General features: G+C 42.7%; 1 protein-coding gene across 2 annotated transcripts in view; it reads left to right on the top strand.

The window, feature by feature from the left end:
- The window catches only part of LOC110498540 (uncharacterized), a 40,661-nt gene extending 12,943 nt beyond the window's left edge, over positions 1-27,718 (top strand). The window contains exons 1-7 of one of the 2 annotated variants that reach the window (XM_036953750.2): positions 131-662; positions 4,336-4,466; positions 4,650-4,835; positions 12,468-12,608; positions 12,984-13,095; positions 20,470-21,433; positions 25,140-27,718. In XM_036953750.2, coding sequence (XP_036809645.2) covers positions 368-662; positions 4,336-4,466; positions 4,650-4,835; positions 12,468-12,608; positions 12,984-13,095; positions 20,470-21,425 — 1,821 coding nt within the window. In that variant the 5' untranslated portion in view covers positions 131-367 and the 3' untranslated portion in view covers positions 21,426-21,433; positions 25,140-27,718. Of the gene's footprint in view, positions 1-130; positions 663-4,335; positions 4,467-4,649; positions 4,836-12,467; positions 12,609-12,983; positions 13,096-20,469; positions 22,893-25,139 lie in introns of those variants that run through there. The other variant, XM_090210535.1, reaches the window with a different exon arrangement.
- Positions 27,719-27,986: the final 268 nt, after the last annotated feature.

Below are 27,986 nucleotides of genomic sequence, written 5' to 3'. Positions count from 1 at the left end.
CAAAAACATGTGTGACTTCAGTCTTTTAACCAAAATATCAGATGATGTTTCCCTTTTTTTGAAAACAAATGTGCAATGCACTTTCCGAACAGTTAACAGCAGCAATACCCAACAAAGCGTCTACCCGGCCGGAAAACTACACGAAGAAGTAGGAAACGGAAGTGAACAGTGATCAAGAACAATTTCCACGTTAGCGTTTTTTTTGTTATTTAGACATTTATTAACACCCTGGAACTCAAAATAGGATTAATTTAACTGCACAGCATAATTTATGTATCCCTGGTAGTGTTTAATTCGCGTTGAAGACAGTACTTGGTTGATATAGGTGATATAGTTCATGATAGTTAGCTGCTAACGTTAGCTAACAATGGCTACCTGTAACTCAAACGTTATGATCTTTCACACTCAAATAGCCTCCGTCATGGAGGTACTAGCGAATGCGGCCGTTGCAGAGATCTGTAAACTCGTAGACGACGACTATGCAGTGTTTCGTTTAGAAATAACTCAAAGCCAGAAAGAAAACAGGGCATTGCGGAGGAAACTACAGCTAATTGAATTGAAGGTGGCACGGGAGCGCGCCGAGAGGACAACGCGAGAGCGCGTCTTCGCCAGTCGTTCCAGTAGTGTCAAGATCCTCGACCGATACAGAGGAATGACAAGAGGTAAGCTACACTTTGCAGAAGACCGAGGGGCCTGTTGTCCCGTTCCCCTCTGCGCATGTGTAACAGTATAACTTTAGACCGTCCCCTCGCCCATACCCGGGCGCGAACCAGGGACCCTCTGCACACATCAACAACAGTTACCCATCGCTCCCCATCGCTCCACAAAAGCCGCGGCCCTTGCAGAGCAAGGGGAACCATTACTTCAAGGTCTCAGAGCAAGTGACGTCACCGATTGAAACGCTATTTAGCGCGCACCGCTAACTAAGCTAGCCGTTTCACATCCGTTACACATGTGCTCAGATGTCTTACCCAGAGTTTGGTCTTGGTCAGTTTTTGGATAGTATGCCATACTTCCCCTATCGTGCATGTTTTTCCCCATGTTACCTTTATTTTACCAGGCAGGTTAATTAATAAGAAATACTTACTGCACAAAGACTATTCAAACCAGATTTTTTATTTACTATATTTACTATTGTTATGCTCAATTAAAATAATGTGATGGATGGAACAAAATCAATAAATGTCAAGAATGTATTATAAGTGTTACATGACATCCAGGGCTATATTACCAAACGGCACGCAGCGCATGTGTCTTAACCTCCCGGGGCCCACCACCATTATTTTGGGGGCCCCAATATTTTGCTTGGGGAGGTTGGGCTCCCCCAGATAGCATATAAAAGCACCAGTTGTGGGCAAGGTTCCCTTAACATGCAGCTGGCCAAGAACAGAGCAGCACGTTTTGGTCTTCACTGTAGTCAGAGGGCTAATTTCAATACTATGTATGCCAGTCTTTCTTGGCTAAAAGTTGAGGAGAGACCGACTACATTGCTTCTCGTTTTTATAAGAAACAATGTGTTGAAAATTCCTAATTGTTTTCATTGTCAACTTACACACAACACTGACACACACACTTAACCCACCAGACATGTCACCAGGGGTATTTTCATAGTCCCCAGGTCCAGAACAAATTCAAGGAAATGTATAGTATTATACAGAGCCAGCATTGCATGGAACTCCCATCTCATATAGCGCAAGTGAACAGCAAATCTTTTTTTTTTTTTTTATGAATAATGCAACACCTCACGACTAATGTTACCTCATTTTATTGGGGCACTCAGCAAATGTTTGGTCTTTGTTTGGGAAACTTGAACGTTGTGAGTTGTACCCTGCAAACTAAAGGGATTTCTTCTGAGCAGCAGTCCTTCGATGAGGTTTAATGGCGTTTGGCATCCAATAAATGTTGCATTACCGCCACCTACTAGACTGAAGTACAACACCCTTATACTTTTGCTTAAATAAATAAATACCCTACCATCTAACACTACACAAAAGAAGAAAAAAAAGATCACCACTCTACTCCACTATTTAAAACTATTTAGTGCTACCTCAGGCCAACAACTTGAAAGGATGGGACACCACCACTTAACACACCCTGTAAATCTTTTGATGTCAAGTCTCGCACACCCAAATATCTCTCTGCAGTTTTCTGTGACCTACGTTCCATCCCTGCAGTACAGTTGATGACCATTTCTATAAATGCTAAAAATCCAGTCTTACTGAAACATATCACTTGTTGGCCTATCCCTCTGTATAGGTACAAATCTACTACTCACACCACTCCTATCAGGATCCATCCACCTTGACCCATCTTCCTCTACTTTCTTCACTTGCCTCAGCATATGGCAACTTCTTCACTACTCTAACCCTGGAAACCTCAGCCTGAGTCTCTCGAACGGGACATTTCTGATCCCCAGTCCCATGGGCACCCTACAATTAACACATACCACTACTTTCCCTAATGCTATACATTCCTTTGTCTCATGCCATTCTGTACACTTCTCACACCTAGGAACCTCCCTCCTATACACTGCTGCCACATGCCCAGAGCAGCAGTCCTGCAGGAGGTGGTTGTGGGTTGGTTGTGGGTCACCTGGAGGTCAGGCCCCCCCAGATAGTACAATCAGGTCATAAACTATAGAAAATGTGTAGAATTGCAGGGAATTTGGTTAAAAACTCAAAAAGTTTCTCTCAGCCTCATGGCAAAATGTGTACAATATCATGAGATTAGCTATAAAACGGTACATTTTTCTCTCTGCCTCATGGCAAAATGTGTAGAATTGCAGGAAATGAGCTTGAAATGAGCTAAATGTGTAAAATGAGCTAAATATTGTAAAATAGATTATCTATAAAACTGCACATTTGCCCTGGAGGTACAGTGGGGTCCGATATTATTGACACCTTTGATAAAGATGAGAAAAAATGACTGTAAAATATATTATTCAAATACTGAACTATATTGTATGACTTTTTTGGGGGGGGGGGTGTATATTATTTTCACCACCACTGATGGTCATGTCATCTGACTAAAGCACCGCTTCTAATCCAAGTGACAATGCTGTTTAGCAAACTCCAGGTGTTTTCCTTTTTTGGATGACATTCAAATAGAGCTCTTTGGCCACACACACCAGTGGTGGGCTTGGTGTTGAAATGAGGATGCATGAGCAGAAAATAACCCCATACCTACTGTACTATATGGTGGTGTTATGGCCCAAGGACCAGTGGAAGTAGTTTTTCCCTTGCGTATCTGATTTGAATCTGATCTTTTACCTACATTCTGACAGCCAAAAAGCACATCGAATCAGATATTTCAAGCCATACATCTGATTCCCGGCCATGCGACTTGTCTGAACAGTCAAATCTGATTTATTTGCCCTCGAGTGGTTTTTAAGACTTATTTGGCATATCTTGTTGCTTGCTAGCTACTCTGCTGACAGTTTTGACAAGATTATGTGGTAGCTAACTAGGTTGTTCATCGTTTACAAACAAATGAGTGAATATGCTAGAAAGCTAAATGGCTTCCCAGCCAGCTAGTTGACTGCTGTGACTAGCCAAAAAGGACTCATTTTGAATGTTGGATCTTTAAAATCAAATCAAATTTATTTATATAGCCCTTCGTACATCAGCTGATATCTCAAAGTGCTGTACAGAAACCCAGCCTAAAACCCCAAACAGCAAGCAATGGAGGTGTAGAAGCACGTGCAGGTGTAAAAGCGTTCATAGCAGGCATTGTTGTCACCTTAGCTTGCTACATAACTTCTGAGTGATAGGAAGCAGGTGCACCACCACCAATCAGCCTACACAACTGTGCACACACCCGCTGTTGCTATGACAACTAGCGTAGCCATGTCAGGAAATGACTGATTTGAGCGTCAAGGCCTTCAGCGAGAACGAGGCTTTACATCCTTCTCAATGTGTTCTCCAACTCAAAAAACATTAGGAAAAGGCTCCCTGCCATTATCCTCATAAGGTGAGGTATTGAAAACAGTAGTGTCAATCATTTGGAACCCTACCCTTTTTGAGAATTGTATTTATTACTTGTTAAACAAAATCGATTTCTCAGAGCAATTGTATTATTATAATTCCCTCTTTTTGGAGCATACAATAAAGTTCAGTATTTTAAGGGTTTATTTTATACAGTCATTTTTGTTCATTGTTATTATTAAGGGTGTCAATAATTTCGGACCCCACTGTAGATGCCCCGGGGCCCCAGATGTGGTAGTCCAGCCCTGCTTACAGCTTTGCCAATTGTAGACAGTGTCATTAGTGTACAATATAGTGTTGAGCATTGACCGTACCTAATTTAACCACCCGTTTCCCCCAATAACTCTCTTAGGTGAAGGACATCTCACTGGAGGCCACAGGAGCTTTGTGAAACCAACGGGACACAAAACATGGAGAGATGACCAACCCATAGCTATAGATGAGGGGAGTGGAACCTCAAACCAGCATGTTATCCTGATAGAGGTTTGTGTAACATGACAGTACATCAAATGTGTCCTGTTTATTTCAGAAAGACTCCCCTCAGCTATACACTTGCTTACATGGACATCCTTATTTATCTGCCATAGGGGAGCTTGTGAGACTTCTCTAATACATTGTTATCCAATTCAACTCATGTACCAATAATAACCTCTCTTCTTGTGTCAGTCTGCAGATGCAGAGGCTGCTAGTCCTGGAGGATCGTCTCTGGTCAAACAGGAGAGGACTGAAGGAGAGGAGGACCCACGACACAGCAGAGACATCCAGATTGGAGCAGTTGGAGTGGCGCCCCCTGTAGCCACGGAGGACTTCGCCTCCGCGCCCCATCCTAGGGCCCAATGCAGCATCACGGAGGTCAGTGGAACGCCGAATGCCATCCTGAAGTCAGAGAAAGACACAGAGACTTTAGCTGTAACACAAAGGTTCTTACACACAGGACCTGACCAAATGTCAGACCCAGAGAGACTGGAGTTGGGACCACTGGGCTGTCCTCCTGCTCCTGGCTCAGAGTATTTACTTTACGGTAACCCGAGCCTGAGGACGGTTCATTCCCATGGGGACTCAGGTGACGTGTTGGAGACTAGCAATGATCCGTCTTGTTCTTACACAGCAGAGATGGACCCTGTCAACATGCCCTTGGGTTTAGAGACACAGACTGATCTGTCTAGAGGGGACTGGAAACAGTACAGTAGTAGCGTATACTCTGAAGGGTGGCTAGATAAGAAAGGGGAGGTTATAGTCATAGATGAGAGGACTGTGAAGGGCGAAGCTCCTCTGACATGGAATGTAGATGAGACTCACGTAGTAGTAGGACACTCACAAGGCAGAGATTTCTTAGATTACAGAGAAAGCTTAGAGACTAATCCAAATGTTGCTTCCCATTCCCCTTTACACACGCTCAGGGATCTCAACCCAGTGTCCAGGTCGATGGGGCCTTCCGATTCACAGAGCCGGGACTTTTTCGATCAGGTATTGAACTCAAAGGATCAAAGGGCCAAGGCTCGGGGAGGGGGAGCAACATCAGGCAATAGTAAAGAGAAGCGGTTCTGTAATGAAGGCTTCAATTGCCCCCAGAAGGTAGAGATCCATCAGAGGGTCCACATAGGGGTGAAACCCTTCAGCTGTACCCAGTGTCATATGCACTTTGCTGAGGCTGGCAACCTGAAGAGGCACCAGAGGGTCCACACAGGGGAGAAACCCTTCAGCTGTGTCCAGTGTCACATGCACTTCGCCCGGACGGGTGACCTGAAGAGGCACCAGAGGGTCCACACAGGGGAGAAACCCTTCAGCTGTACCCAGTGTCACATGCGCTTCGCCCAGGCTGGCAACCTGAAGATGCACCTGAAGGTCCACACGGGAGAAAGGCCATTTGCCTGTCCTCACTGCGGGAAGAGGTTCTCAGAGAGGAGATGCCTCAGGATACACCAGCAGAAAAAACATTCCATTTTATAATAAAGAAACCATTCCACTCAATAGCTTCTGACACTTAGATCTAACCCTGCATTAAAGACAAAGATTAATTTACATTGTAGTCAGCAGATGTATTTGAAGTAACGAATGTAACAGATTTCAGTGTTGAATATTCCTGTGTAAATATTGCATCCAGACATTGTGTGATACAATGCATTCAGGAAGTATTTTTCAACATTTTGTTACTTTACATCCTTATTCTAATATTGATTTTATATATTTTCTTCATCAACCTACAGACAATACCCCATAATGACAAATCAAAAAGTTATATTTTTTTATTTTTGCAAATTTATAAAATAACTGAAGTATGATGTTTACATAAGTATTCAGACCCTTTATTCAGCACTTTGTTGAAGCACTTTTGGCCTCAATTACATCCTTGAGTCTTCTTGGGTATGACGCTACAAGCTTGGCATACCTGTATTTGGGGAGATTCTCCCATTCTTCTCTGCAGATCCTCTCAAGCTCTGTCAGGTTGGATGGGGAGTGTCGCGGCACAGCTATTTTCAGGTCTCTCCAGAGATGTTCGATCGGGTTCAAGTTCGGGCTCTGGCTGGGCCACTCAAGGACATTCAGAGACTTGCCCCGAAGTCACTCTTGGCTGTGTGCTTAGGGTCATTGACCCGTTGGAAGGTAAACCTTCACCCCAGTCTGAGGTCCTGAGCGCTCTGGAGCAGGTTTTCATCAAGAATCTCTCTGTACTTTGCTCCGTTCATCTGTCCCTCGATCCTGACTAGTCTCCCAGTCTCTGACGCTGAAAAACATATGCTGCCACCACCGTGCTTCACCGTAGGGATGATGCCAGGTTTCCTCCAGACGTGATGCTTGGCATTCAAGCCGAAGAGTTCAATCTTGGTTTTGTCAGACCAGTGAATCTTGTTTCTCATGGTCTGAGAGTTTTTCGGTGCCTTTTGGCAAACTCAAAGTGGGCTGTCATGCCTTTTACTGAGGATTGGCTTCAGTCTGGCCACTCTACCCTAAAAGCCTGGTTGGTGGAGTGCTGCAGAGATAGTTGTCCTTCTGGAACATTCTCCCATCTCCACAGAGGAACTCTGGAGCTCTGTCAGAGTGACCATCGATTTTTTTTTTTGGTCACCTCCCTGGCCAGTTTCGCTGGGCGGCCAGCTCTAGGAAGAGTCTTGGATGTTCCAAACTTCCTCCATTTATGAATGATGGAGGCCACTGTGTTCTTGGGGACATGTCTCAGAGCTCTACGGACAATTCCTTCGACCTCATGGCTTGGTTTTTGCTCTAACATGCACTGTCGACTGTGGGACCTTTATATATACAGGTGTGTGCCTTTCCAAATCATGTCCAATCAATTGAATTTACCACAGGTGAACTCCAAGTTGTAAAAATGATGATCAATAGAAACAGGATGCACCTGAGCTCAATTTCGAGTCTCATAGCAAAGGGTCTGAATTTGCAAACATTTCTAAAAACCTTTTTTCGCTTTGTCATTATGGTGTATTATATGTCAATTGATGAGGAAAAATAATTATTGAATCCATTTTAAAATAAGGCTATAACATAACAAAATGTGGATAAAGTCAAGTGGTCTCAATAGTTTCCGAATGCACTGTTTATAAGCATTATATACAATGAACAAAAAGCATAAATGTGAAGTGTTGGTCCCATGTTTCATGAGCTGAAATAAAAGATCACAGAACTTTACCACATGCACAAAAAGGTTATTTCTCTCAAATTATGTGCACTAATTTGTTTACATTCCTGTTAATGAGTTTCTCCTCTGACAAGATAGTCCATCCACCTGACAGGTGTGGCATTTCAAGAAACTGATTAAACAGCTTGATCATTACACAGGTGCACCTTGTACTGGGGACAATAAAAGGCCACTCTAAAATGTGCAGTTTTGTCACACAAGTTTTTCTACCTCCCTATTTCAATGTTGTCTCATCGATGAAACTCCCCAACAGGCTCGGAAGGTGGAGTTATGCGTCCTCCGAAACATGCCCCGCCTTTGAGGGAGCGTGCAATTGGCATGCTGACTGCAGGAATGTCCACCTGAGCTGTTACCGGAGAATTGAATGTTCACTTCTCTACCATAAGCCGCCTCAGCGGTTTGCTGATGTCAACGTTGTGAACAGAATGCTCCATGGTGGCAGTGGGCTGATGATATGGGCAAGCATAAGCTACGGACAACGAACACAAATGCATTTTATTCGTAGCTATTTGAATACAGAGATAGCATGACTAGATCCTGAGGCCCATTGTCTTGCCATTCATCTGCCGCCATCGTCTCATGTTTCAGCATGATAATGCACTGCCCCATGTCACAAGCATCTATACACAATTCCTGGAAGCTGAACATTTCCCAGTTCTTCCATGGCCTGCATACTCAGAAATGTCAACCAATGAGCATGTTTGGGATGTTCTGGATCGACGTGTACGACAGTGTTCCAGTTCCTGACAATATCCAGCAACTTCGCACAGCCATTGAAGAGGAGAGGGACAACATTCAACGGGCCACAATTAACAGCCTGATCAACGCTTTGCGAAGGAGATGTGTCGCGCTGCATGAGGCGAATGGTGGTCACACTAGATGCTGACTGGTTTTCTGATCCACGCTCCTGCTTTTTTTTGAAGATATCTGTGACCAACAGATGAATGAATATCTGTGTTCTCAGTCATGTGAAATCCATAGATTAGGGCCTAATGAATTTATTTCATTTGACTGATTTCCTTACAGTGGCAAGAAAAAGTATGTGAACCCTTTGGAATTACCTGGATTTCTGCATAAATTGGTCATAAAATTTGATCTGATCCTCATCTAAGTCACAACAATAGACAAACACAGTCTGTTTAAACTAATAACAGACAAACAATTATACTTTTTCATGTCTTTATTGAGCACACCATGTAGATATTCACAGTGCAGGGTGGAAAAAGTATGTGAACCCTTGGATTTAATTACTGGTTGACCCTCCTTTGGCAGCAATAACCTCAACCAAACATTTTCTGTAGTTGCGGATCAGACCTGCACAATGGTCAGGAGGAATTTTGGACCATTCTTTTTTGCAAAATTGTTTCAGTTCAGCAATATTCTTGGGATGACTGGTGTTAACTGCTCTCTTGATGTCATGCCACAGCATCTCAATCGGGTTGAGGTCAGGAATCTGACTGGGCCACTCCAGAAGGTGTATTTTCTTCTGTTGAAGCCATTTTGTTGTTGATTTAGTTTTGGGTTGTTGTCCTGTTGCATCACCCAACTTCTGTTGAGCTTCAATTGGCAGACAGCCTTACATTCTCCTGCAAAATCTCTTGATACACTTGGGAATTCATATTTTCCTTCTGATGGCAAGCTGTCCAAGTACTGAGGCAGCAAAGGAGCCCCAAACCATGATGCTTCCTCCACCATACTTTACAGTTGGAATAAGTTTTTGATGTTGGTGTGCTGTACCTTTTTTTTTCTCCACACATAGTGTTTTGTGTTCCTTGCAAAGAACCCAACTGTAGTTTCATCTGTCCACAGAATATTTTGCCAGTAGCACTGTGGAACATCCAGGTGCACTTTTGCAAACTTCAGAGGTGCAGCAATGTTTTTTTTGGACAGCAGCGGCTTCTTCCGTGGTGTCCTCCCATGAACGCAATTCTTGTTTAGTGTTTTACATATCGAAAACTCGTCAGCAGAGATGTTAACATGTTCCAGAGATTTCTGGAAGACTTTAGCTGACACTCTAGGATTATTCTTAACCTCATTGAGCATTCTACACTGTGCTCTTTCAGTATTCTTTCCCATAAGGCCACTCCTAGAGAGAGTAGCAACATTGCTGAACTTTCTCCATTTATAAACAATTTGTCTTACTGTGGACTGATGAACATCAATGCTTTTAGAGATACTTTTGTAACCCTTTCCAGCTTCATGCAAGTTAACAATTCTTAATCTTAGGTCTTGTGAGATCTATTTTGTTCAAGGCATGGTTCACATCAGGCAATGCTTCTTGTGAATAGCAACCTCAAATTTTGTGAGTATTTTTTTATAGGGCAAGGCAGCTCTAAACAACATCTCCAATCTCATCTCATTGTTTGGACTCCAGGTTAGCTGACTCCTGACTCCCAATTAGCTTTTGGAGAAGTCATTAGCATAGGGGTTCACATACTTTTCTCAAACTACACTGTGAATGTGTAAAATGATGTATTCAATATAGACAGAAAAGGATGTGTGTGTTATTAGATTAAGCACAGTATCTTTGTCTATTGTTGTGATTTAGATGATCAGATTACATTTTATGACCAATTTATGCAGAAATCCAGGTAATTCTAAAGGGTTCACACTTTTTCTTGCCACTGTATATGAATGCATGTTGCATTCATATTTTTGTTCAGTGTATATAATCCTAAAATGTCTGTTACATATTGTGTTTGTACTGTGTAGGCTATATGTTCACATGCCTATTTCATTCAATTATTTTATTTCTTTCCCAAGACACTTTTAATGAGAAAGTGAATGCAGTTGATCAAATTCATGCAGATTTTTTGTTGATGTGTGTGATTTTCATATGGTGTATGTCGTGGACTTATTGTCATCAAAAGGAGAGACTTTTACATTTCTTCAAAACAAGTAAACTTTGTTATTTAATTACTGCAGTAATGCAGCTTCTCAACGAGCCCCCGTGATTCTTTGAGAGCCCAACCAGCAGGACTAAGCCACAGCATTTTATAGCGAAGTCCATCCTCCTGGATGTTCATGACAAATCACAGATGTATAGAATGGGTCACAAGGTTAGGATTCGTATGAAAGATACTAATAATTCACAGCAAACAGTATCTGCTGTAAAGACTGATCTCATTGTGTAGAAACCAGAGTCTGGACCCCAGCTCCATACTGGAGCCATCTCCCCCTGGTACCCCAGTACAGAAACATTAACTCATGCTCTGGAATGCAGTATCACCCAAAAACATCGGAAATCATCTGTCAGTGTTAAATCTCCCAGAGGCCCATCCTCAGTAGAACACACACAGATGAACGTGTTTTCTTAGAACCCCCTATTCTGTTGCATAAAACAACCATTTGATGCATTAACAGTATTGTAACAATCTTGCGATATGTAAAACTTGTTTAATAAACACAAAATGGGACTTTTCATTCTAACACTTTCATTGATTCTCTTTAGTATACATCACATCTGATCTCACCATATTTGGCATAAACCCAACAGTGCTTTATAACCAATATACCCACACAAACACCTACTGAATGTCAAAATAGGTTAGTTAGTTTTGTCTGACTTGACTTATCATAGCTGACTCATATTTACCCACAACATCATATTTATGTCCACCATGATGGGTTTAAAACCTCTTGATCCTACTTGAGACGTAGACGTCTCAACTAGGCACCTGGAAATGCAAATGCGCTACGCTAAATGCTAAATGTACTAGTTAAAACTCAAACGTTCATTAAAATATAAACATGCAGGGTATTGAATTAAAGCTACACTCGTTGTGAATCTAGCCAACAAGTCAGATTTTTAAAATGCTTTTCGGCAAAAGCATGAGAAGCTATTATCTGATAGCATGCAACACACCAATATACCTGAAGGGGACGTAAACAAAATAATTAGCGTAGCCGGCGCTACACAAAAACGCAGAAATAAAATATAAAACATTCATTACCTTTGATGATATTCTTTGTTAGCACTCCTATATGTTCCATAAACATCACAAATTGGTCTTTTTCCCGATTAAATCCGTCCATGTATGCCCAAAATATCCATTTGTATAGCCTGTCTGGTTAAGGAAAAAAGCTCTCTTCCAACATGCAACGTAATTTTTTTAAATTATATAAGTTGCCTATATTCTTTGACAAAACACTTCAACCTACTTTTGTAACCCAACTTTAGGTATTTGTAAACGTTAATAAGCGATCAAATTGATCACTGGGCGATCTGTATTCAATAGCAGCTACTCAAAAAAACAATGGCCATTTTTCAATCTTCCAAAATCGATTGTTGTAGGCTGGATGGAATGACGGATCTATTGGTCATGTCTCAAAGGATTTTTGTCAATGAAAATTACGTTTTTGGCGACATCGTGTGGAAGCTGTAGGAATTGCATCCGTGTCCATATTAAATTTGGTGTCCTTTAAACAATACATGAAAGTGGCGCATGGATACTTTTTTCAGCTTTCAGTGACCAGTTTTTCTTGCGCTTTTCGATGAAACACACGCTCTGTTATAGTCACAGCCGTGATTTAACCAGTTTTAGAAACTTCAGAGTGTTTTCTATCCACACATACTAATCATATGCATATACTATATTCCTGGCATGAGTAGCAGGACGCTGAAATGTTGCGCGATTTTTAACAGAATGTTCGAAAAAGGAGGGGGTAGAATGAAGTGGTTTTAACAACAATGAAGTAATTCTGTAACTACAGTATAGGACTCAAACATATTGGGGATGGGTAAAGACTCCATTTTGAAAGTGTGTTTATTTGTGTGTATGTACCTGAGGAAGTGTATGTCTGTGTAATCTGTATCACCTCTCTTCCAGGAGGAGGAGGGTCCAGAGGTGCTGCTGGTGAAGGACGAGGGTCTGGGGAACCCTGAGGGGGAGGACAACCAGACTACACCTCCTCCTGAACCCACAGAGGAACCAGCTGAGCAGCACAGGACCACGCACAGTCTCACTGAGGTGAGCCCCATGTGAACTACTGTCTGTGTGGTATTAGGTCAGGGCCCATATCCTCAAAGCCTCAGAGTAGGAGTGCTGATCTAGGATCAGATTAGCCTTTTCGATCATACTGAATAAGACTACATAGACACGTGGGGACCTGATCCTCGATCAGCAATTCTATTCTGAGACTCTGTGGATACTGGCCCAGGTCTTGATTAATTTTATCTTAAGTGTGGGACCATTCCTTTCAATTATCAACCAATTAAAGAGTGTAATAGCATTACATTTACGCTACATAGCAATCCCTCATTGGCCAATCAGAAGATGCTCCATAGCAGGGTGCTGATATCAGATGTCTTGATCCAACATCCTCTCACTCTGTATCTCTTACAGTCAGTAGACATGGAGGATGGGAAGCCTGATCTGCTGCTGGTCAAAGAGGAGACAATAGAAGATGAACCAGAGAGCATTGACCTGCTGAGTGGACTAAAGATGGGGGAGCAAGGTAAGGGAGAAATACATATAGCCTCCATACAGTAATACATCTTCAATGGGAATAGTGATACTCCTGGCTGTTGTTTTTGCTTCATTCTAAATATAAAATCAAAATAAGTTATGTTTAACTTCAGAAGTTTCAAGTTTTATTTGTCGCATGCACAACAAGTACAGTGAAATTCTTAACTTGCAAGCCCAACCCAGAAGTACAGTATTCAATATCAAATAGTATAACTAATAAAAAATATATTGAAAAGGAGAAATAAGAGAGGAAGCTATATACAGGGTCAGTGCCAGTACCAAATGTGCACCGATACTGGAGTGTTTGAGGTAGATACAGTGCCTTCGGTAGGTATTCACACCAGTGGCGGTCGGTGCCATGTAAGATGAGGGAGGATTTTTTTTTTATGAGCATGGCCTTTTCTATTACAGCATATTGAATGACCGTCATTCGTATTTTATTCATCCAGCCCAATGTAACATCGACAGGTTTAGGATACTACACAATACTCAAATGTTCCCTATACTCATTATGAGGTTGCTACAAAAGGTCAAGAGAAAAATAAGAGTAATCCAGACAGTTGACACATTCAATACCGCTTACACACTCTTGCCTGCATCTAGCTGATCTAGGGTGTAGTCATTAGTCCAACAGTTGCAAATGAGAGTTTCTATTGGACAAATGTAGGTATGTTTATCCCCGTTTCGTTCCGTTTGCTTCCGTTTAAGAAATGTTTTTCAACAGAATCAGCAGAATGAATACACTCCTGATCACCACAAACACAGTTGACTTTCATAGCAGCCACATACAAAAATAATGATCATTTGCTCATTGTATAATTTGTTCTCGCATCTATGCGCTCTCCTCCTGGACAAAAAAAAAACTTCATTCCATAACTGCTAACCGCTACACACAGCCTACATCGTTGTCACCTAACGTCATAGTCAACATATATAGCTACTAGCATTAATAAATCAGCAACAAACGTTAGTTTTCAGCAAGCGGTTTAGTATTTACACCGGCGGTAATAAATTAATAAAACCAAAAGCTTACCTTGACTTGGAAGTGCTCCAGTGTTAGATGTGCTATGTTAGCTAGCTGGCTCTCTCTCTGTTTGAGTCGGGCGTACACTAGCTAGACAAGTGAAAGTAAAAAAAATAATATATACACCGTTAAAAAGTTTGGGGTCACTTAGAAATGTCCATTTTTTTTTGTCCATTAAAATGACATACATTTTTATCAGAAATACAGTGTAGACATTGTTAATGTTGTAAATTACTATTGTTGCTGGAAACGGCTGATTTTTTAAATGGAATATCTACAGTTAAAGGGAAGTTTACATACACTTAGGTTGGAGTCATTAAAACTTGTTTTTCAACCACTCCACAAATGTCTTGTTAACAAACTATAGTTTTGGCAAGTCGGTTAGTACATCTCCTTTGTGCATGACACAAGTCATTTTTTCAACAACTGTTTACAGACAGATTATTTCACTTATAATTCACTGTATCACAATTCCAGTGGGTCAGATGTTTACATACACTAAGTTGACTGTGCCTTTAAACAGCTTGGAAAATTCCAGAAAATGATGTCATGGCTTTAGAAGCTTCTGACAAGCTAATTTACATAATTTGAGTCAATTGGAGGTGTACCTGTGGATGTATTTCAAGGCCTTCAAGGCCAATTTCCAAATGCCTGAAGGTACCACGTTCATCTGTACAAACAATAGTATGCAAGTATAAACATCATGGGACCACGCAGCCGTCATACCTCGCAGGAAGGAGAGCCGTCATACCGCTCAGGAAGGAGACGTGTTCTGTCTCCTAGAGATTAACGTACTTTAGTGCGAAAAGTGCAAATCAATCCCAGAACAACAGCAAAGGACCTTGTGAAGATGTTGGAGGAAACAGGTACAAAAGTATCTATATCCACAGTAAAACGGGTCCTATATCGACATAACCTGAAAGGGCGCTCAGCAAGGAAGAAGTCAATACTCCAAATCCGCCATAAAAAAGCCAGACTATGGTTTGAAACTGCACATGGGGACAAAGATCGTACTTTTTGGAGAAATGTCCTCTGGTCTGATAAAACAAAAATAGAACTGTTTGGCCATAATGACCATTGTTATGTTTGGAGGAAAAAGGGGGAGGCTTGCAAGCCGAAGAACACCATCCCAACCGTGAAGCACGGGGATGGCAGCATGATGTTGTGGGGGTACTTTGCTGCAGGAGGGCCTGGTGCACTTCACAAAATAGATGATATCATGAGGATATATTGAAGCAACATCTCAAGACATCAGTCAGGAAGTTAAAGCTTGGCCCCAAATGGGTCTTCCAAATGGACAATGACCCCAAGCATACTTCCAAAGTTGTGACAAAATGGCTTAAGGACAACAAAGTCAAGGTACTGGAGTGGCCATCACAAAGCCCTGACCTCAATCCTATAGAAAATGTGTGGGCAGAACTGAAAGTGTGTGCGAGCAAGGAGGCCTACAAACCTGACTCAGTTACATCAAATCAAATCAAATCAAATTTTATTTGTCACATACACATGGTTAGCAGATGTTAATGCGAGTGTAGCGAAATGCTTGTGCTTCTAGTTCCAACAATGCAGTAATAACAAGTAATCTAACTAACAATTCCAAAACTACTGTCTTGTACACAGTGTAAGGGGATAAAGAATATGTACATAAGGATATATGAATGAGTGATGGTACAGAGCAGCATAGGCAAGATACAGTAGATGGTATCGAGTACAGTTTGTACAAATGAGATGAGTATGTAAACAAAGTGGCATAGTATAAAGTGGCTAGTGATACATGTATTACATAAGGATACCGTCGATGATATAGAGTACAGTATATACGTATGCAAATGAGATGAATAATGTAGGGTAAGTAACATTTATATAAGGTAGCATTGTTTAAAGTGGCTAGTGATATATTTACATCATTTCCCATCAATTCCCATTATTAAAGTGGCTGGAGTTGAGTCAGTGTCAGTGTGTTGGCAGCAGCCACTCAGTGTTAGTGGTGGCTGTTTAACAGTCTGATGGCCTTGAGATAGAAGCTGTTTTTCAGTCTCTCGGTCCCAGCTTTGATGCACCTGTACTGACCTCGCCTTCTGGATGATAGCGGGGTGAACAGGCAGTGGCTCGGGTGGTTGATGTCCTTGATGATCTTTATGGCCTTCCTGTGACATCGGGTGGTGTAGGTGTCCTGGAGGGCAGGTAGTTTGCCCCCGGTGATGCGTTGTGCGGACCTCACTACCCTCTGGAGAGCCTTACGGTTGAGGGCGGTGCAGTTGCCATACCAGGCGGTGATACAGCCCGCCAGGATGCTCTCGATTGTGCATCTGTAGAAGTTTGTGAGTGCTTTTGGTGACAAGCCGAATTTCTTCAGCCTCCTGAGGTTGAAGAGGCGCTGCTGCGCCTTCTTCACGATGCTGTCTGTGTGAGTGGACCAATTCAGTTTGTCTGTGATGTGTATGCCGAGGAACTTAAAACTTGCTACCCTCTCCACTACTGTTCCATCGATGTGGATAGGGGGGTGTTCCCTCTGCTGTTTCCTGAAGTCCACAATCATCTCCTTAGTTTTGTTGACGTTGAGTGTGAGGTTATTTTCCTGACACCACACTCCGAGGGCCCTCACCTCCTCCCTGTAGGCCGTCTCGTCGTTGTTGGTAATCAAGCCTACCACTGTTGTGTCGTCCGCAAACTTGATGATTGAGTTGGAGGCGTGCGTGGCCACGCAGTCGTGGGTGAACAGGGAGTACAGGAGAGGGCTCAGAACGCACCCTTGTGGGGCCCCAGTGTTGAGGATCAGCGGGGAGGAGATGTTGTTGCCTACCCTCACCACCTGGGGGTGGTCTGTCAGGAGGAATGGGCCAAAATTCACCCAACTTATTGTGGGAAGATTGTAGAAGGCTACCCAAAACGTTTGACCCAAGTTAAACAATTTAAAGGCAATGCTACCAAATACTAATTGAGTGTAATAAACTTCTGACCCACTGGGAATGTGATGAAAGAAATCAAATCTGAAAGAAATCATTCTCTCTACTATTATTCTGACATTTCACATTTTTTAAATAAAGTGGTTATCCTAACTGACCTAAGACAGGGAATTGTTATTTGGATTAAATGTCAGGAATTGTGAAAAACGGAGTTTAAATGTATTTGGCTAAGGTGTATGTAAACTTCCGACTTCAACTGTACATAGGCGTACAGAGCCCATTATCAGCAACCATCAGTCCAGTGTTCCAATGGCACGTTGTGTTAGCTAATCCAAGTTTATCATTATAAAAGGCTAATTGATCAAAGGCTAATTGATCATTAGAAAACCCTTTTGTAATTATGTTAGCACAGCTGAAAAGTGTTTAACACTTTCTTATCAATTCAATGTTATTTTAATGGACAAAAAAATTGCTTTTCTTTCAAAAACAAGGACATTTCTAAGTGACTCCAAAGTTTTGAACGTTAGTGTACATACCCCAACCAGAAGCCATGGATTACAGACAACATTTGCACTGAGCTCCAGGGTAGAGCTGCGGACTAACCCGGAAGCTTATAAGAAATCCCGCTATGCCTTCCGACGAACCATCAAACAGGCAAAGCATCAATACAGGACTAAGATCGAATCGTACTACACTGGCTCCGACGCTGGTCGGATCTGGCAGGTCTTGCAAACTATTACAGCCTACAAAGGGAAGCACAGCCGAGAGCTGCCCAGTTACACGAGCCTGCCAGACTAGCTAAATAATTGATGTGCTCGCTTCGAGGCAAGTAACACTGAAACATGCATGAGAGCATCAGATGTTCCGGACGACTGTGTGATCACGCTCTCCGCAGCCGATGTGAGTAATACCTTTAAACAGGTCAATATACACAAGGCTGCGGGGCCAGATGGATTACCAGGACCTTACTCCGAGCATGTGCTGACCCACTGGCAAGTGTCTTCACTGACATTTTCAACATCTCCCTGTCTGAGTCTGTATTACCAACAAGTTTCAAGCAGACCATGCTGCCCTTTCCCACCTGGACAAAAGGAACACCTATGTGAGAATGCTATTCATTGACTACAGCTCAGAATTCAACACCATAGTGCCCACAAAGCTCACCACTAAGCTATAGACCCTAGGACTAAACACCTCCCTCTGTACTTGAATCCTGGACTTCCTGATGGGCCACCCCCAGGTGGTAAGGGTAGGTAAAAACACATCCGCCACGCTGTTCCTCAACACTGGGGCCCCTCAGGGGTGCGAGCTCAGTCCCCTCCTGTACTCCCTGTTCGCTCATGACTGCACGGCCAGGCACGACTCCAACACCATCATTAAGTTTGCCGATGACACAACAGTGGTAGGCCTGATCACCGACAACGATGAGACAGCCTATAGGAAGGAGGTCAGATACCTGACCGCGTGGTGCCAGGACAACAACCTCTCCCTCAATGTGATCAAGACAATGGAGATGATTGTGGACTACAGGAAAAACGAGGACCAAGCACGCCCCCATTCTCATCGACGGGGCCGTAGTGGCGCAGGTTGAGAGCTTCAAGTTCCTTGGCGCCCACATCACCAACAAACTAACATTGTCCAAGCACACCAAGACAATCGTGAAAAGGGCACGACCAAACCTATTCCCCCTCAGCAGACTGGAAAGATTTGGCATGTGTCCCCAGATCCTCAAAATGTTTTACAGCTGCACCATCGAGAGCATCCTGACGGGTTGCATCACTGCCTGGTATAGCAACTGCTCGGCCTCCGACCACAAGGTACAAGCCACAAGGGTAGTGCGTATGGCCCAGTACATCACCGGGGTCAAGCTTCCTGCCATCCAGGACATTTATACCAGGCGGTGTCAGAGGAAGGCCCCACAAATTGTCAAAGACACTAGCCACCCTAGTCATAGACTGTTCTCTCTGCTACCGCATGGCAAGCGGTACCAGAGCGCCAAGTCTATGTCCAAGAGGGTTCTAACCAGCTTATACCCCTAAGCCATAAGACTCCATTACATCTAATCAAATGGCTACCCATACTATTCTCACCCCTAGACCTTTTCCACGTTTTGTTGCCTGAATTTCTTTTTTTTTGTCACTGGCCTACACACAATACCCCATAATGTCAGGAGTAAACATTTGCTTAACATGTCACATAAGTTGCATGGACTCACTCTGTGTGCAACAATAGTGTTTAACGTGATTTTTTTTGACTACCTCATCTATGTACCCCACACATAGAATTATCTGTAACCCTCCGTCGAGAAGTGAATTTCAAACACAGATTCAACCAGGGAGGTTTTCCAATGCCTCGCAAAGAAGAGCACCTATTGGGTAAAAAAAAAAAAAAGTAGTCATTGAATATTCCTTTGAGCATGCGGAAGTTACTAATTACACCAGTCACTACAAAGTTGCGGAGAGGAAAGAAACCTGAGGATGGATCAACAACATTGTAGTTACTCCACAATACTAACCTGAGCGAAAAGAAGGAAGTCTGTACAGAATAAAATATTCCAAAACATGCATCCTATTTGCAACAAGTTACTGAAGTAATACTGCAAAACAATTGGCAAGGCAATTAACTTTTTGTCCTTTATACAAAGTGTTATGTTTGGGGCAAATCCAATACAACACATTACTGAGTACCATTCTCCATATTTTTAAGCATAATGATGGCTGCATCATGTTATGGGCATGGGTTATCGTTAAGGACTGTAGTGTTTCGGGATAAAAAATAAATGTAATGGAGTTTAGCCCAGGCAAACCCCTAGAGGAAAACCTGGTTTAGTCTGCTTTGCATCAGACAATGGGAGATTCATTTGCCTTTCAGCAGGACATTGACCTAAAACAGGCTAAATCTACACTGGATTTTCTTACCAAGAAGACAGTGAATGTTCCTAAGTGGCCAAGTTAGTTTTGACTTCAACGTACTTTAAAATCGATGGCAAAACTTGAAAATGGTTGTCTAGCAATGATCAACAACCCATTTGATAGAGCTTGAGGAATTTTGCAAAAATGTTGCACAATCCAGGTGTGGAAAATTCTTAAGAGACTTACCCAGAAAGACTCGCCTTTAATCGCTGCCAAAGGTGCTTCTACAAAGTATTGACTCTGGGGTTAATAATTATATAAATTAGCTGTTTCTGTATTTCATTTTCAATAAATCTGCTAAAACATTTTTTAAACATGTTTTCACTTTGTCATTATACGATATTGTGTGTGGATGGGTGAGATTTTTGTTTATTTTTAAACCATTTTGAATTCAGGCTGTAACAACAAAATGTGTAATAAGGAAAGGGTTATGAATCCCTAATAATGTATGAATTTAACCAGGTAATTGACAAATAAAACAACCGTGTTTGTAAAGTCTATTTTCTAACTTCTCCCTGCAGGTGATTGGCTGGAGGCTAACAGAGGGGACTGGGCAGCCCTTTTGAATTCCCAGACCCAGACTGGTGTAGCCAAGGGCCCAGGGGACAACATCACTGAGCAGGGCAGAACCAGAGGCGACATGGTGGAGGTCAGTGGATGGGACAGCGTCTTCAACTCTGGACTTGGGAACAACACTGTTAACCAGAAACAGACATTCGAACACAAAGCAACAGCTGAACTTAGTCTCTATGACGACAGACTGTCTGAGACCAGGGAGAGGGGTAGATATGGTCTGCAAGGACGGGGGCGTGTCCGTATGCAGCGGGAGAGAACAGACACAGACTCGGCTAGCGATGCTCCGTCCTGCTCCTATAGTTGTGATTCAGAGAGACTGATGGCGCCTCAGGTTAACCCCCTAAAAGGTGCAGCCTTCAGCCTGCCTTCTATAGGATCTATCGACTGGAACATGGACCCTGCAAAAACACAGACACTCCCTGGCCTTCATCCTCCTCACACTCTCCTTATGTTAAACCAGACCTCAGACAATGCCAGTGCCTCAACACTAAATGGCTACATATGCCCATTGACAAATGACAGTAGTGGTGACACTATCATCAGATCAGGTGGCAAAGAGAAGCGCTTCCCATGTTCCTTTTGTGGGAAAGCCTTCAATTTCCGCAAACAGCTGGAGATCCACCAGAGGATGCACACAGGGGAGAAACCATTCGGTTGTCACCTATGCCGAGCAAGTTTCTCACACTCGTTCACCCTGAAAAGGCACCAGAGGGTCCACACAGGGGAGAAACCCTACACCTGCCCCCACTGTGAGAAGAGGTTCTCCCACCAGCACCATCTGAAGAGGCATTTGAAGGTCCATACGGGAGAGAGGCCGTTCGCCTGCACTAACTGTGGGAAGAGGTTCTCAGACAGGAGCTACCTCAGGATACACCAGCAGAAAAACCATTCCCATCTATAACATAGAAAGTAACTATTCCACTCGATAGCTTCTGATGTTTAGATCAGACCGTGCATTAAAGACAAATGCATGTTTTGTTGTCAGCAGAAAAGATCCACAAATGCATTTGGAATAACAAGAGTAATAGATTTCAGTGCCTTCAGAAAGTATTCACACCCATTGAATTTTTTTCACATTGTGTTGTGGGATTAAAATGGATTTAATTGTACTTTTTATGTTAACAATCTACACAAAATACTCTTTAATGTCAAAGTGTAAGAAGAATTCTAACATTTGTAAAACATTTATGAAACATAAAACACTAATATACTGTATCCTGATTAGTATTCATACAGTGCATTCGGAAAGTAATTCAAACCCCTTGACTTTTTCCACATTTTGTTAAATTATAATCTTATTCTAAAAATGAATTCAATTGTTTTTTTCCCCTCATCAATCTACACACAATGCAAAAACAGGTTTTTTGAAATTTTAGCACATTTCATAAAATATTTCTTAACTGAAATATCACATTTACAAAAGTATTTGTTGGAAGTTGAACCTTTGCCTCAGTTCGAGGTCCTGAGCGCTCTGGAGCAGGTTTTCATCAAGGTTCTCTCTGTACTTTGCTCCGTACATCTTTCCCTCGATTCTGATTAGTCTCCCAGTCCCTGCTCGCTGAAAAACATCCCCACAGCATGATGCTGCCACCACCATGCTTCACTGTAGGGATGGCGGCAGGTTTCCTCCAGACATGATGCTTGGCATTCAGGCTAAATAGTTACATCTTGGTTTCATCAGACCAGAGAATCTTATTTCTCGTGGTCTGAGAGTCCTTCAGGTGCCTTTTGGCAAACTCCAAGTGGGCTGTCATTAGGGCCGTGGCGGTCACCAATTTTCGTCAGCTGGTGATTGTCAAGCAAATAACTCTCTGTCTCACGGTAATTGACCGTTAATTAATATAGACACGTTTAGCATCTCCTGGCTTCCACACATAGCCTACAAGCCACTGATGCAGACCTTAGGAACATCTACATTTTAAAAAGCATAATAAATCCATGTAATAAAGCCTACACCTTCACAGTAAATCTATTTATTTTAGACAGATCTAAAAAAGCATGATATGAAGAAAATGTAGTCTATTTCACAAGAACAGAATAGCATACTCTGAGTTGTCCTTATGTTAGGTCCTGATCTGGCTATGCCAATTGGGTGTGGGCTACACTATTTCATTTAGCAGACAAGATTCGCTTAGAATACCGTGGCATTATTTTATAGTATGAAGAATACAATTTAACAAAGCTGAAAAAAATTACGGATATTTTCTCAATGATTTGAGGGAGTGTGCACATGCAGTTATTCTGTGTTGAGCGCTTAACAAAGAAATAGGTAGTCCTTTATGCTTAATTTTGAGTTATTAATGTAACTTTAGTCGTCCTGCAAATGTTGGGCTATATGTTTTGATTTGTAATAAATTGTAAGGCTGCATGATGTGACTCTAATGATGATTTGAAAAAAGTAACTTGAAAGGCATGAGCTCTGCTTTGTTTTTTGATAAGCACTTGATAATGCATAGAATTTTAAGGGCGGCTTCCCCTTTGTGTGGCCGTAATGCACCTAAAAAATTCCATGCCTTTTGCGTCCTTTGGCCATTATGCCCTTCTCCCTGAGTGCTGTGTGCTCCGAATCACCACTCTCATGGTTCACCATCACGTGATCAGATCTTTCTCACAGGCTACAGGTGAAGATAGACACATCAGGGACGCAACTGCGAGGTGCATATTGAATATATTGGAAGAGCTGCCCACATTTACTTTTCGCCAGCAAGATGAGTAGCCCTAACAAACAGCAAAAGCTCTACAAAAGTCGACCTATTCTACTCTGTGTGGGAAATAAATATTCCTAACAGTCTGGGACAGTTGTGGAATGCGATAGATTCCAAAATAATACAGCCACTATCAACACAATGTGGTTTACGCAACAGATCAGAACGTTTAGCTTACAATGTTGATAAACTACTAGCTTATTTCTTCACATTATACGTGCAGCAATGCGCACATGGTAGTAGGCTACAAGCGCAAATGTTCCATTAGCGGAAAACACCAGTATCAAAAGTGACCATAATGCAATTATGTATGTAATGCTTTTATTATAAAGGTGCATTTTTATGGTGAAAATTCTTTCCCAAACTTGAAACTCACAGGCTGCTTATGTATGCCAGTTAGGCGCTACACCCCTTGTAAAGTGAATTAATGTGCTTAATTTTAAGAAGTTATTTGGCCGCTTCAGTTGTAATACAAACCTTCTCAAAACATAAAGGCCTAGGGCCTCCCGCGCAGTGGTCTAAGGCACTGCATCACAGTGCTAGATGTGCCACTAGAGATCCTGGTTTGAGTCCGGGCTCTGTCGCAGCCGGCCATGACCGGGAGACCTATGGAGTGGCACACAATTGGCCCAGCGTTGTCTGGGTTAGGGGAGGGTTTGGCCGTCAGGGATGTCCTTGTCCCATCGCGCTCTAGCGACTCCTGTGAAAAGCTGGGCGACCTGTATGCTCGGCCTGCGACCTGTATGCTTTCGTTGGCTGGCCCTTGCTACATATTCATCGCCAAACCCACTGGCTCCAGGTCATCTATAAGTATTTTCTAGGTAAAGCCCCGGTCACTGGTCACCCGTAGCATATGCTCCAGCAGGTATATTTCACTGGTCACCCCCAAAGTCAACACCTCTTTGGCTGCCTTTCCTTCCAGTTCTCTGCTGCCAATGACTGGAACGACATGCAAAAATCACTGAAGCTGGAGACTTATATCTCCCTCACTAACTTTAAGCATCAGCTGTCAGAGCAGCTTACTGATCACTGCACCTGTACACAGTCCATCTATAAATAGCCCATCCAACTACCTCATCCCCATATTGTTATTTATTTTTTGTTGCTCTTTTGCACCCCAGTATCTCTACTTGCACATCATCATCTGCACATCTATACCTCCAGTGTTAATGCTAAATTGTAATTATTTCACCACTATGGCCTATTTATTGCCTTACCTCCCTAATCTTACCTCATTTGCACACACTGTACATAGGTTTTTCTATTGTGTTATTGACTGTACGTTTGTTTATCCCATGTGTAACTCTGTGTTGTTGTTTTTGTCGCACTGCTTTGCTTTATCTTGGCCAGGTCGCAGTTGAGAACTTGTTCTCAACTGGCCTACCTGGTTAAGTAAAATAAAAAAACATGTACTGTAGGCCTATTGGCTAGGCTACATGAGGTGTGTGAATAGGATTTTTTTAAAGTCGGGGAAAAAAGGCATAGTTTCTTATGCTGGGCATCATTCACAAGTGATAATATATGAATCATGAAGTGTTTGATTTGCGCACCCTCGGGCTCGTGTAGTGGAGGAGATCTTCGTGGGTTATACTCAGCCAAGTCTCAGGGTAGTAAGTTGGTGGTCTGTTGATATCCCTCTAGTGGTGTGGGGGAAGTGCTTTGGCAAAGTGGGTGGGGTTATGTCCTGCCTGATTGGCCCTGTCCAGGGGTATTGTCGGACCGGGCCACAGTGTCCTCCGACCCACCCTTGTCTCAGTCTCCAGTATCTATTCTGCAATAGTCTTTGTGCCGGGGGGCTAGGGTCAGTCTGTTATATCTGGCGTAATTCTCCTATCTTATCTTGTGTCCTGTATGAATTTAAATATGCTCCCTCTAATTCTCTCTCTCCCTCTTTCTCTCCCCTCCCGAAGGTCCTGAGCCCTATGATCATGCCTAGGAATACTTGGCCTGATGACTCCTGGCTGTCCCCAGTCCACCTGGTCGTGCTGCTGCTCCTGTTTCAACTGTTCTGCCTGCGGCTAGGGAACCCTGACCTGTTCACCGGACGTGCTACCTTGTCCCGGACCTGCTATTTTCGACTCTCTCCCTCTCTTTACCGCACCTGCTGTCTCAACCTCAGAATGCGCCGATATGAAAACGCAACTGACATCTACTCCTGACCTGTTGTTGTTGCACCCTCTACAACCACTGGGATTATTATTTGACCCTGCTGGTCATCTTGAACGTTTGAACATCTTGAAGAACAATCTGGCCTTAATGGCCATGTTCTCTTATAATCTCCACCCGGCACAGCCAGAAGAGAACTGGTCAACCCTCAGAGCCTGGTTCCTCAAGGTTTCTTCCTAGTTTTCTGCCTTTCTAGGGGGGTTTTCCTAGCCACCGTGCTTCTACATCTGCATTGCTTGCTGTTTATGATTTTAGGCTGGGTTTCTGATTAGCACTTTGTGACATCCGCTGATGTAAAAAGTGCTTCATAAATAAATGTGATTGATTGATTACATTTGTATTGATGTCAGAGGGATTAGAGGGACCATAGAGTGCGGAGTACCAGGCAATTAGCAAGTTTGGTAGGCTACTAACCAGCAGCAGCATCAGAACATGGAGAAGCTTAATTACCGTGACTCAAAAGTCACAATATAATTTGATGGCCTTCATGACTTGACCGGTGTGGCCGTAAAACTGTCACCGCAACATCCCTAGCTGTCATTTTCCTTTCACTAAGGAGTGGCTTCCGTCTGGACACTTTACCATAAAGGCCTGATTGGTGGAGTGCTGCAGAGATGGTTGTCCTTCTGGAAGGTTCTCCCATCTCTACAAAGGAATTCTGGAGCTCTGTCAGAGTGACAATCAGGTTTTTGGTTACCTCTCTGACCAAGGCCTTCTCCTCCGATTTCTCAGTAGGCCGGGCGGCCAGCTCTATAAAGAGTCTTGGTGATTCCAAACTTCTTCTATTTAAGAATGATGGAGGTCACAGTGTTTTTGGGGATCTTCAATGCTTCAAGAAATGTTTTGGTACCCTTCCCCAGATCTGGGGCTGTATGGACAATTCCTTCGACCTCATGGCTTGGTTTTTGCTCTGACATGCATTGTCAAATGTTGGTCCTTTATACAGTTTAAGCCGGAAGTTTACATACACTTAGTTGTGTTACTGCCTTATTCTAAAATGGATAAAGCAATAAAAAAAATCCTCAGCAATCTACACACAATACCCCATAACGACAACAGGTGTAGACATTTTTGCAAATGTATTTAAAATAAAGAACAGAAATACCTTATTTACATAAGTATTCAGACCCTTTGCTGTGAGACTTGAAATTGAGCTCAGGTGTATACTGTTTCTACAACTTGATTGGAGTCTACCAGTGGAAAAATCAATTGGTTGGACATGATTTGGAAAGGGACACACCTGTCTATATAAGGTCCCACAGTTGACAGTGCATGTCAGAGCAAAAACCAAGTCACGAGGTCGAAGGAATTGTCCGTAGAGCTCCAAGCCAAGATTGTGTTGAGGTACAGATCTGTGGAAGGGTATCAAAAAAAGTCTGCAGTGTTGAAGATCCCCAAGAACACAGCGGCCTCCATCATTCTTAAATAGAAAAAGTTTGTTACCACCAAGACTCTTCCTAGAGTCTGGGAGACTAGTCTGGATCGAGGGAAAGATGAACGGAGCAAAGTACAGAGAGATCCTTGATGAAAACCTGCTCCAGAGTGCTCAGGACCTCAGACGGGGGCGAAGGTTCATCTTCCAACAGAACAACGACCGTAAGCACATAGCCAAGACAATGCAGGATTGGCTTTGGGACAAGTCTCTGAATGTCCTTGAGTGGTCCAGCTAGAGCCCGGACTTAAACCCCCATCCAACCTGACAGACCTTGAGAAGGTCTGCAGACCATCCAGCTCCCCATCCAACCTGACAGAGCTTGAGAGGGTCTGCAGAGAAGAATGGGAGAAACTCCCCAAATACAGGTGTTCTAAGCTTGTAGCGTCATACCCAAGCAGACTCGAGAATGTAATCGCTGCCAAAGGTTCTTAGCAAAAATACAATTTAATCAATTTTAGAATAAGGCTGTAATGTACCAAAATGTGGAAAAAGTCAAGGGGTCTGGATACTTTATGAAGGCGCTGTATGTGGTTCACAAATGCTGTTCTTCCTGGACCAGGCCAAAATCCACATAATTCGTAAGAAGAGGGGTACCAGGGGTTGGCGAGCCGGATGTCTGGTGAGACAGCGTCGACGAGTGGATAATCCGCCTTTACCCTCTGTTATACTGGAGAACGTTAAATCACAGGAGAATAAAGTGGATGATCTCTGTTTGAGACTACTATCAACAGGACATTAAAAACTATAATATCCTGTTTCACAAAGTCGTAGCTGAACAAGGACATGGATAATATACAGTTAACTGGATTTTCCGTGCTTTGGCAAGACAGAACAGCAGATTGTGGGTGGAGATTGTCTCTTTTTATAAATAAAGAGAATTGCACAGTGTGTGATTTATTGGGCATTATTGTGCTTTATTAACAACAGCTGGTAGGCAATCTAATATTAAGGAAGTGTCCAGGTTTTGCTTGGCTAAATTTGAGTATCATGATAAGCTGTAGACAAAATATTCACCAAGAGAGTTTATCGACACTGAACAAAAATATAGTTACAGTTCATGATAAGGAAATCAGTCAATTTAAATAAATCAATTAGGCCCTAATCTATGGATTTCACATGAGTGGAAATAGAGATATGGTCACATATACCTTTTTTA

The sequence above is a fragment of the Oncorhynchus mykiss genome, chromosome 19 (assembly GCF_057628025.1).
Source record: "Oncorhynchus mykiss isolate SJ-2025 chromosome 19, ASM5762802v1, whole genome shotgun sequence".
Taxonomy (NCBI): domain Eukaryota; kingdom Metazoa; phylum Chordata; class Actinopteri; order Salmoniformes; family Salmonidae; genus Oncorhynchus; species Oncorhynchus mykiss.
The sequence above is the reverse complement of the archived record's forward strand: the minus strand, read 5'-3'. Positions and strand labels throughout refer to the sequence as shown.